The 12,365-nt window shown below is 46.8% G+C and overlaps 2 protein-coding genes across 3 annotated transcripts in view; both read left to right on the top strand.

Moving 5' to 3' along the window:
- Positions 1-12,365, top strand: part of LOC126293690 (uncharacterized) — a 667,805-nt gene that overhangs the window by 169,636 nt on the left and 485,804 nt on the right. The window lies entirely within an intron of this gene.
- Positions 11,133-11,688, top strand: LOC126293249 (RNA-binding protein 12-like; the record flags this gene model as incomplete). Its single annotated transcript, XM_049986366.1, has 2 exons — positions 11,133-11,183; positions 11,623-11,688. Coding segments are annotated over 2 exons (117 nt in total), but the record flags the coding sequence as incomplete, so codon positions are not given.

The following is a 12,365-nucleotide window of genomic DNA, read 5'->3' as shown; positions in this document are numbered from 1 at the left end:
TCCAACAGGAGATTATCAGTCCTAGAACAAGTGTATACAGCATTCTAACAAGTGATCAGTTCCCCTTCTTTGTCGCATTCTGCACAGATGAGCAGCATTTCTGCCTTCTCTTCGTTGGCGCATAACGGCCTTGCCACAGTGGCGACGTCGGCTCCCGTCAGATCACCAAAGTTTTGTGTCTGAACTGTAAAAGCGAAAAGACTTTAAAGACTTCAGAAGTAAGTTTGAAGAATGGACTTCCTGGCACTAATCTAGGATACTACTATGTCCTTAGATGCATAGGAAAAGGCCATTACGCTGGTAAGGTTCTTCGCAGCTTGCTGAACCTCCCTAGTCCCCCTACAAAATCTATCAAATACAATTCCATAGTAAGAAGTAGTGTCAAGGCGTGTGCTATGGAGTCAATGACTACAGCAGCAGAGCACGTTGTAGCAGAAATTTGTAGTTCTGACTTAGCAATATCATTCGACGGATCCTGGAAAAAAAGGGGTTCCCAGTCAAAGAATTCATGTGCATCTATTATCAGCATCGACAATGGGAAGTGTTGGATGTTGATGTGTTGACCATGTACTGTCTGGGTTGTAGGCAAGCAGGCAAGAGTACTGAAAAGCAAACTAAGCATGAAATGAATTGTCAGAGGAACTATGAAGGAACTAATGGAGGGATGGAGGTTGCTTCTGCAGTGAAAATGTTCCAACGTTCCCAGCATGACCGTGCTGTTCGCTACATGAATTTTCTTGGGGATGGAGACCCACGATAGTATAAGGCAGTGGCGGAGAGTAAACCATTGGGTGATTTGTCAATTACAAAACTAGAGTGCATTAATCATGTACAAAAGAGGATGGGCACGAGACCACGTAGACTCAAACAGCAGTTGGGAAGTACCAAGTTATCTGATAGTCTAAGACGTCGACTGACTGATAAACAAATTGATCAGATTGCACAATATTATGGTATGTCTATTAGAAGTAACAGTGTTAATTTAGATGGTATGAACTGAGTTGTTTGGGCAATTTATTTTCACAAGCTGTCTACAGATGATGAACCAGTACACAACCTGTGTTCCACTGAATGGTGTAAATACTTGAAGGCAAGAAGAGGAGGGTAAAGAAGACACTTTCTCTCACAAAATTACTATACCAAATGCTGTTATGCTTGCCATGAAACCTGTTTTTCAAAATCTTGCACAACCAGAGATGTTGAAGAAATGTCTCAAGGGCAAACGACAAAATGCGAATGAATCATTTAACAATGTTGCAGGGTCAAGGATACCAAAAAATGTTTGCTCGAAGGTCAGTCTTCGAAAGTGGTGTTTCGGAAGCTGTTCTTACTTTTAATTATGGATATTATGGATGACTACAGGTTTTGGAATACCTTGGCATTCATAAAGGTTACAACACCACTAAACATGCGATGGACTTGGACCAACTGCGAATGATAAAGGCAGAGATTGCAACAAACAATATGTCAAAAGAAGCCAGATCCAAGCAAAGGAGGGCAGCACTGGGTGAGGAAGATGGAGGAGAAGCTCAAGAATACCATCCAGGAGGATTCTAACATATTTTTTTGTGTCAGTTGATTGTACATTAAATTTTTTTCTTTAAACGCAATTTTCTCACCTTGACGTTTTCAGTATAAAAGCCCCTTTTTCTCAGAAACGTCTGCATCTACATCAATGAATAGTGCAATGATGTTGTAGCTCTTCTTTAGTAGTATTTACTGTAACAGTTAAAATACAAGAAATTAAAATTGTGAAAATTTACACCAAAAAATTATGTTTAGGGAAAAAATCATAACTTTTTCCCAGTTGTTATTTCGAAGACCACTACAGTCACAAAACATGGGAGAAGATGTGATAAATACACCACATTTATATACTCAACAGTTCCTGAGAAAACGGGGCATTTACATAGCCAATTTAACATTGTCGAGATAGGGCGGTACGACTCCCCTTAAGCGCTGTCGGGCTTCGGTAGCACTTCGATGCGTAAGCGTCCGGTCTGCCGAGCACTGTTGGTAAGCGGGCTCCACTCAGCCCTTGAGAGGCCAATCGAGGACCTATTTGACTGGCAAGTAGCGGCTGCGGTCACGAAAAGACATACGGTCGGGAGAGCGGTGTGCTGTCAACGTGTCACCCCTCCCCATATCCGCGACCGATGACGCCTGTCGGCTGTGGATGACGCGGCGGTCGGTCGGTACCGTTGGGCCTTCCGGGGGCTGTTCGGTCGTAGTTTCTCGCCGCAGCACACGGGCCTATCAGATACATTCGGCTGGAGACGGTTCGCTGAATGACCGGTGCGCATTTTGCATGTGTTCCCCTTTGTGTACTATCATCTCCGGCACGTGGACGAGTTGCACCATTCTGGATACCTGCACTGTGTTCCAGTACAGTAGAGGCAAAGTCAGTTTTGTGTTAACGTCTTTAATACCTGAGTGGTAAACTGTGACAGCTTTCTGAACACGTACTGAAGACAGGAAGTGGATTGCTGGAAACACCTAGGGTGCTATTCAAAAGAGACACATTGCTGTTCCTGCACCGACGCACCAAAGAAACTGGTATAGGCGTGCACCGTCAAATATCGAGATATGTAAACCGGCAAAATAAGACACTGTGGTCGGCAACGCCTATAAGAGACAAGTGTCTGGCGCAGTTGTTAGATCGGTTACTGCCGCTAAAATGTCAGGTTATCAAGATTTAAGTGAGTTTGAACGTGGTGTTAGTCGGCGCACGAGAGATGGAACACATGATCTTTGAGGTAGCGGTGAAGTAGGGACTTTCCCGTAGGACCATTTAACTTGTGTACCGTTAATATCGGGACCTGGCAAAACATCAAATCTCCTTCATCGCCGCGGCCTGAAAAAATATCCTGCAAGAACGGGACCAGCGATGACTGAAGAGTCATTCAATGTGACAGAAGTGGAACCCTTCCACAAACAGCTACAGATTTCAATACTGGGCCATCAAGAAGTATCAGAGTGCGAACCATTCAACGAAACATCATCGATGTGGACTTTCGGAGTTGAAGGCGCACTCGTGTACCGTCGATGACTGCACGGCACGAAGCTTTACGCCTCAGGTGGGTCCGTCAATACCGACCCTGCACTGTTGATGACTGGAAACAAGTTGCCCGATCCGACGAGCCTCTTTTCAAATTGCACCGAGCGGATGGATGTTTACGGGCACGGAGACAACCTCATGAATCCATGAATCCTGCATGTTAGCATGGGACTCTTGAAACTAGTAGAGGCGTGTGTAGTTGGAGTCATATGGGACCGGTGATACGTCCAGATACGACACTGACAGGTGACATGTACGTAAACATCCTGTCTGATCACGTGCTTCCTTTTATGTCCATTGTGTATTCCGACAGACTTGGGTAATTCCGGCAGGACAATGCGACACCCCACACGTCCATAATTGCTACAGAGTGGCTCCAGGAACACTCTTCCGAGTTTAAACACTTCCGCTGGCCACCAAACTCCCAAGGCATGGACGTTATTGATCATATCCGGAACGCCTAGCAACGTTCTGTTGAGATCACCACCCGGTCGCACTCTTACTGATTTATGGACATCCCTGCAGGATTCATGGTGTCAATTTCCTCCAGCACTACTTCACACATTAGTCGAGACCATGCATCATCGTGTTGCGGCACTTAAGCGTGCTCGCGGGGCATATATAATATCTCACGAAATAAACGTCAAACGAATAAAACTTGTCTAGTTTGAAGGGGGAAACCAGATGGCGCTATGGTTGGCCCGCTAGATGGCGCTGACATGTCAAACGAACATCAACTGCCTTTTTTTTAATAGGAACCCCAATTTTTATTACATATTCGTGTAGTACGTAAAGAAATATGAATGTTTTAGTTGGACCACTTTTTTCGATTTGTGACAGATGACGCTGTAATAGTCACAAGCGTACAAGTATTTGGTATCACGTAACATTCCTCCAGTGCGGACGGTATTTGCTTCGTGACCGTTTACCAGTTGCGGAAAAGGTCGATACCGTGTTGATGTATGGATATTGTGATCAAAATGCCCAACTGGCGTGTGCTATGTACGCTGCTCGGTATTCTGGACGACATCATCCAAGTGTCCAGACCGTTGGCCGGACAGTTACGTTATTTAAGGAAACAGGAAGTGTTCAGCCACATGTGAAACGTCAACCACGACCTGCAACAAATGATGATGCCCAAGTAGGTGTTTTAGCTTCTGTCGCGGCTAATCCGCACATCAGTATCAGACATACACCCGTACCATATTTCTATGCACCGGGAATTGCATTGCGACGACTTTGAACGTCGTGTACAGATCTGCCACTGGGAACCAGAAAAATTACTGGACGATGACAGATGTTTTGCACGCGCTCTATTTAGCGACGAAGCGTCATTCACCAACAGCGGTAACGTAAACCGGCATAATATGCGCTATTTGGCAACGGAAAATTCACGATGGCTGCGACAAGTGGAATATCAGCGACCTTGGCGGGTTGATTATGGTGCGACATTATGGGAGGAAGGATGATTGGCCCCCATTTTATCAATGGCAATCTAAATGGTGCAATGTATGCTGATTTTCTACATAATATTCTACTGATGTTACTACGATGTTTCACTGCATGACAGATTGACGATGTACTTCCAACATGATGGATGTCCGGCACATAGCTCGCGTGCGGTTGAAGCGGTACTGAATACCACATTGCATGACAGGTGGATTGGTCGTCGAAGCCCCATCCCATGGGCCGCACGTTCAGCAGATCTGTGGGGAAAGTTGAAGGATATTTGCTATCGTGATCCAGCGACAACGGCTGAAAACATGCGTCAGCACATTGTGAATGCATGTGCGAACATTACGGAAGGAACTGCTTTCTGTTGAGAGGAATGTCGTTACACGTATTGCCAAATGCATTGAGGTTTACTGAGAATATTCTGAGCATGTATTACATTAATGTGGTATTTACAGGTAATCACGCTTAAGAGCATGCTTTCTCAGAAGTGATGAGTTTACAAAGGTACATGTATCACATTGGAACAACCGAAATAAAATATTAAAATGTACCTACGTTCTGGATTTTCATTTAAAAACCCTACCTGTTAGTAACTGTTAGTCTAAAATTGTGAGCCATATGTTTGTGACTATTACAGCACCATCTACGATTATGAACTTCATGTTCCTATACAAGTACAAAAGAAGATAGTCGTTTCTTCAAAAGTAAAACCTCCGATAATTGCTCGTGGACTAGTTTGATATTTTGACATACCGTTCCACTCGAATACTGACTGGATTTTTGTACCTACTGGAACGCCATCTGGTATTATATCGTATATATGTAATGAAATGGCGAACGTTATAAAATTCGCGGAGTTGGTTTGTTGAGAATCGTTGATCTCCGAATGTTCTTTGGAAATCGGTTTGAGATTTTGACACAAAGTTGGATTCTATTACGGCCGAGTTTTTAGGTACGTAATTCTTTAATACAGATATATAACACCCAAAGGGAAGACATTTTTAGCAAATATCTCAAAACTTGCTTTGAAGTTTCGTCAGATTTTGAGAAGATACTGTAATAAACATTTAGACACAGAAACGTTTCAGGCAACAGGCAAAATTTATTTAAGGCTTATTAGTTTATGATTAGAAATTATTACAGAATTTGAATATGAATTTACAACATGGATAAATAAGTATCAGGGTCAGAGAGAGGTGGGGGGAACAGTAGATGTAGAGGGTTGGAGGAAAGGGGCGTAAAGGACAGGAAGGTTGATGTGGATAGAGAAAGGGGACAGCAGGTGGCGGGCCGTGAAGGGGGAGGAGGAGGAGAAGATCGATGTAGTAAGGGGAGGCGGAAATGGATACATTTTGGAAACGTTTTTCTTTTCAATTTAAGCAAACTGAGCCACAGTAAAGCACCGCCTGGTACAGCTAGTAATAAAGCAAAATTCGCTAAATCCTGACAAAGCAGACGCTGTACTAAAGATGACGATCGCTAGGGAAACGAAGAAGTAGAAGATAGTACTGAAGTTAAAATCTTCTGCGTTATTAGGCAGCGTCATGTTTCTTCTAAAATGTTCGACGTTTCGACCCCTCTGCTGGGATCTTCCTCAGGATCTTTTAGTGTCCACTACTGAGTGTTCTAGCAGTAGCGGACACCAAACGATCCTGAGGAAGACCCCAGCAGAGGGGTCGAAACGTCGAACATTTCAGAAGAAACATGACGCGGCCTAATAACCCAGAAGATTTTCACTTCAGTGACAACGGCCACGAAAGTCTGCAGACTTACATAGAACGTAGTAATCGCAGCCCTCATTTCATTTTTTCGGGCAGTTAAGTGTCGCACGGGGCAGCAGGTTGTGAGGAAATCTGTAGCAGGATGGCCGAAAGCTTTAAGGGGTGGCGCGTATCGCAGCCAGGCCACGGAGAATGAGAATCCTCCAGAGCGGCGGTGGGTGGCGGAGGGTGTGAGGAGGCGTCCGGCCCCGCAAAGGTCGGCCAAGGCGGCGGGGTATCGATCACGGGGAGAGGGGGAAAAGGCGCGGGGGAGGAGGGGGGTTCCTCATGTCGGGGGCGGATGCGGGGGCGTGACTTGGCTGCCGAGCGCCTCTACCAGGGTCAGGGGGCAGCGGCTGGGGCTGGGGCTGGGGTTGGGGTTGGGTGCGCAGCGGCGGACAGCGCTGGAGCGCCAGGCTGCCCGGGCAGCGGGCCGCGAACAGCGCCTGCTGTACACCAGCCAGTGTGCCTCGTCTCTTGAAACCGGCGCTGCGGATGGTGTCGCAAATAGCTGGCTGGACGGCGCCGACGCCAGTCTACACTTCAGTTTGGACATGCTACAAGTAACCGATACTGGTCGCTAAAATCGAAGTACGACACCGCAGAACCTCCGTTAACAAAGACGATGCAGTGTTACACTACTGCCCATTAAAATTGCTACACCACATAGATGACGTCCTACAGACGTGAAATTTAACCGACAGGAAGAAGATGCTGTGATATGCAAATGATTAACTTTTCACAGAATTCACACAAGGTTGGCGCCGGTGGCGACACCTACAACGTGCTGACGTTAGGAAAGTTTCCAACCGATTTCTAACACACACATAGCAGTTGACCTGCGTTGCCTGCTGAAACGTTGTTGTGATGCCTCGTGTAGGAGGAGAAATGCGTATCACCACGATTCCGACTTAGATAAATGTCCGATTGTAGCCTATCGCGATTACGGTTTATCGTATTGCGACATTGCTGCTCGCGTTGGTAGAGATCCAATGACTGTTAGCAGAATATGGAATCAGTGGGTTCAGCAGGGTAATACGGAACGCCGTGCTGGATCCCAACGGCCTCGTATCACTAGCAGTCGAGATGACAGGCACCTTATCCGCATGGCTCTAACGGATCGTGCAGCCACGTCTCGATCCCTGAGTCAACAGATGGGGACGTTTGCAAGACACCATCTACACGAACAGTTCGACCACGTTTGCAGCAGCATGGACTATCAGCTCTGAGACCATGGCTGCGGTTACCCTTGACGCTGCATCACAGACAGGAGCGCCTACGATGGTGTACTCAACGATGAACACGAATGGCAAAATGTCATTTTTTCGGATGAATCCAGGTTCTGTTTACACCATCGTGATGGTCGCATCCGTATTTGGCGACATAGCGGTGAACGCACATTGGAAGCGTGTATTCGTCATCGCCATACTGGCGTAATACCCGGCGTGATGGTATGGGGTGCCATAGGTTACACGTCTCGGTCACCTCTTGTTCGCATTGACGGCACTTTGAACAGTGGACGTTACATTTCAGATGTGTTACGGCCCGTGGCTCTACCCTTCATTCGATCCCTGGGAAACCCTACATTACAGCAGGGTGATGCACGACCGCATATTGCAGATTCTGTACGGGCCTTTCTAGACACAGAAAATGTTAGAGTGCTGCGCTGGCCAGCACATACTCCAGATCTCTCACCAATAGTAAACGTCTTTTTCAATGGTCGCCGAGCAACTGGCTCGCCACAATACGCCAGTCAGTACTCTTGATGAACTGTGGCATTCTTTTGAAGCTGCATGGGCAGCTGTACCTGTACACGCCATCCAGGCTCTGTTTGACTCAATGCGCAGGAGTATCAAGGCCGTTATTAAGGCCAGAGGTGGTTGTTCTGAATACTGATTTCTCAGGATCTATGCACCGAAATTGCGTGAAAATGTAATCACATGTCAGTTCTAGTGTAATATATTTGTCCAATGAATACCCGTTTATCATCTGCATTTCTACTTGGTGTAGCAATTTTAATGGCCGGTAGTGTACTTCGGAGCGTGCATGTCCAAAGCAACATTCCGCCGTTCTTTGCGACACAGGTACTGCAGTATCCTTTTTATCTGCCGATACAAGTACAACGCCTGACCTGTACGGGAATATAAATAATGTATGTACTAATACAGGTCGCGACGAAGGAACTACGATATACGGCAGTTCGGGTCTCCTCGTGGGCCATCCAGGGATAGCCAAAGCGGATGGGCCAAACGCTCGCGAAAAGCGGGAAATACGGGCACACTTTTTTGATGTCGTCATTCCTTTATACAGCCGATGGTTGTTCGTTTCCGCAAGTTGAATATATTTCACGTATAGTTACATTTGTAAGACGTGTATATTTCTATTGTCAATTATCAATTTCTGAGAGATGTTTATATTTTATTAAGTAGGAATAATTAATATTTGTCATGCTGGAAATAATTGTGGTAGCAGGGAATTTCTGCACCAAAGTATTTTTGCCAGGAGAGACACCACATTGATATAATTTTAAAAAGGGCGGGAGAGAGCGCGTATGAATACATTTTAAGAAAAGAGCGGGAACGACCGCGCATTGATACCTTTTGTAATGGTAGCAGGGATTGTCTGCACCAGGAAGCATTTTTGGCGGGAGAGACTGCACTTTAGCGTTCGTAGGAAGTCAGTAGTAAGCGAGATGTGAAGCGAGTCGGTAGCAGGTCTGAAGCGAGAGGTTGAGAGGAGCGGTGTGCCTGCCAGCCACCAGCTATAATTTACAAGAGATTATACACGGATGTACAGAGACATCCGTTAACTATCATCATAAGAGGAACTCATATTACTGAATTAATTTTTTGAGAAACTCAAGACTACTGAAAGTATCTTTCCGCAATGCTAGTTGTAAGATTATTGTAAAAAGTAAGTCCCATTTGGAAGTTTGTAAAATCATTTCGGTCAGAATATAATTAATTGTTGGCAGCAATATTGCATTACTGATTATAATCCATCCCAAAAACCATCAATATAAAACTATCCAAAATTTTATTGCTGTAAAGAAAAAATGTAACTATGCCCTACGTAACTTAAGTCAAATCAATTAAAGAATGTCAGCTTTGCTATTAAAGAAAGCTTTAGTAATAAATACAGCCATTTATTATGACAACCCACCAGCAGCTAATAGAGTATAGTGAAACACAGTAAATATATTCATTTCGCAGTTCCATGTAGCAGTCAGATGGCGATCCCGCAACAGTAAAAAAAGGCAAGGAAGAGTTTTGGGTTTTTGCAGGTAACGACTGAGAGCTACGACGACGACGCATTCTAGGTCAAATAACTTTTAATAAGCAGCATTTTAATTTGTATGAGAAGATTGAGAAAGAGAATTAATTTCAAAGGGAAGATTTCATTTGTTATTATTAAGCAAGAGATAGAAATCCTAAGGGAATGTTTCATAGGTTATTGTAGAAGGGAAGGTTATCATCAACAAAAGAGGTATAGAAGAGACGGCAAGATTTCACATTGTAGTCTCGGAGTTAAGAGTTGTCTGGTTTTAAATTAATACATTAGTAAAAGCGTCAAGGTGTTACAGTTGGAAAATTTTGGTAGTTCATATACTTTTTACTCCTGTTACGGATGACAAAAACATTAATGAATCAGTTTATGAATTTCGTCGGTAAAAGCACCATCATTCTTGCAAAATAAAGAGGCATCTTGTAGTACAAAATATACCAAAAAAAAAGCATCATAAATCATTTTAAACCTAACCTAAACACCTTTTTACTACTGTCAATAGGATAATCGTGTTCAGTCAGCACGTACTACTCACTGCTGCATAACTACGTAGCATTTTTCCACAATAAACACACAGATACACATAACAGAGACTTCACTCATCAATAATACGATACTATCCTCCACTATTTGCAACTGTCTGCCGGAGCTGTTCTAACTTCTCTATAGAATTCACGTGGTTTTGAGGAGCAGAGAAGTCTTCGAGCCATGTTCGAAGCGCATTTCCATGTGGAGAGGAAGTTCTTTGAAGATTTTTAGATACCAGAGAAGTTGAAAATCTGGGGGTGCAAGTCCAGGTGAGTAAGGCTGATGCGCAACGACTTCCCAAACCAAACCCTGTACAGCGGTTTTTGTCTGTCTAGTAGAAACCGTGGAGTACCACACACTACTCCAGGTCGTTGTTCCTGGATTGCGACTCAAAAGAAATCTCGTTTCTTGACATTAAATGTCAGCAGTGGTGGTTACACCTCGAGGAAGCAGTTAACAGAACACCACAGTGTCGCTGTTCCACCAGATGCACAACATTATCTTCTGTAGATCTGTGCAGGCGTATGCACCGAAAGTCGCTGCTTTCTCTGAGCTCAACTGTTCCGCTAAATCCCTTTCCCACATTTTCCCCCCTTCGCTCTATCCCCCGATCCCACTTCCCCCTTCACCACCTTCCCACAATCCCCCACTTCCCTCCTTTCCCCCTATTCCCCCCTTCCCCTCTTTCCCCCTACACCCCCTTTACCCCTACTCCCCCCTTTACCCCTACTCCCCCCTTTACCCCTACTCCCCCCTTTACCACTACTCCCCCCTTTACCCCTACTCCCCCCTTTACCCCTACTCCCCTTTTACCCCTACTCCCCCCTTTACCCCTACTCCCCCCTTTACCCCTACTCCCCCCTTTACCCCTACTCCCCCCTTTACCCCTACTCCCCCCTTTACCCCTACTCCCCTTTTACCCCTACTCCCCCCTTTACCCCTACTCCCCTTTTACCCCTACTCCCCCCTTTACCCCTACTCCCCTTTTACCCCTACTCCCCCCTTTACCCCTACTCCCCCCTTTACCCCTACTCCCCCCTTTACCCCTACTCCCCCCTTTACCCCTACTCCCCCCTTTACCCCTACTCCCCCCTTTACCCCTACTCCCCTTTTACCCCTACTCCCCCCTTTACCCCTACTCCCCCCTTTACCCCTACTCCCCCCTTTACCCCTACTCCCCTTTTACCCCTACTCCCCCCTTTACCCCTACTCCCCTTTTACCCCTACTCCCCCCTTTACCCCTACTCCCCCCTTTACCCCTACTCCCCCCTTTACCCCTACTCCCCTTTTACCCCTACTCCCCTTTTACCCCTACTCCCCCCTTTACCCCTACTCCCCCCTTTACCCCTACTCCCCCCTTTACCCCTACTCCCCCCTTTACCCCTACTCCCCCCTTTACCCCTACTCCCCCCTTTACCCCTACTCCCCTTTTACCCCTACTCCCCCCTTTACCCCTACTCCCCCCTTTACCCCTACTCCCCCCTTTACCCCTACTCCCCTTTTACCCCTACTCCCCCCTTTACCCCTACTCCCCTTTTACCCCTACTCCCCCCTTTACCCCTACTCCCCCCTTTACCCCTACTCCCCCCTTTACCCCTACTCCCCCCTTTACCCCTACTCCCCCCTTTACCCCTACTCCCCCCTTTACCCCTACTCCCCCCTTTACCCCTACTCCCCCCTTTACCCCTACTCCCCCCTTTACCCCTACTCCCCCCTTTACCCCTACTCCCCCCTTTACCCCTACTCCCCCCTTTACCCCTACTCCCCCCTTTACCCCTACTCCCCCCTTTACCCCTACTCCCCCCTTTACCCCTACTCCCCTTTTACCCCTACTCCCCCTTTTACCCCTACTCCCCCCTTTACCCCTACTCCCCCCTTTACCCCTACTCCCCCCTTTACCCCTACTCCCCCCTTTACCCCTACTCCCCCCTTTACCCCTACTCCCCCCTTTACCCCTACTCCCCCCTTTACCCCTACTCCCCCCTTTACCCCTACTCCCCCCTTTACCCCTACTCCCCCCTTTACCCCTACTCCCCCCTTTACCCCTACTCCCCTTTTACCCCTACTCCCCCCTTTACCCCTACTCCCCCCTTTTACGCCTACTCCCCCCTTTACCCCTACACCCCCTTTACCGCTACTCCCCCCTTTCCCCCCACTTCCCCCCCTTTCCCCCCACTTCCCCCCCTTTCCCCCCACTTCCCCCCCTTTCCCCCCACTTCCCCCCCTTTCCCCACCACTTCCCCCCCTTTCCCCACCACTTCCCCCCCTTTCCCCACCAC

This window comes from Schistocerca gregaria, chromosome 10, assembly GCF_023897955.1.
Source record: "Schistocerca gregaria isolate iqSchGreg1 chromosome 10, iqSchGreg1.2, whole genome shotgun sequence".
NCBI lineage: Eukaryota > Metazoa > Arthropoda > Insecta > Orthoptera > Acrididae > Schistocerca > Schistocerca gregaria.
This window is presented reverse-complemented; position numbering and strand designations above follow the sequence as displayed.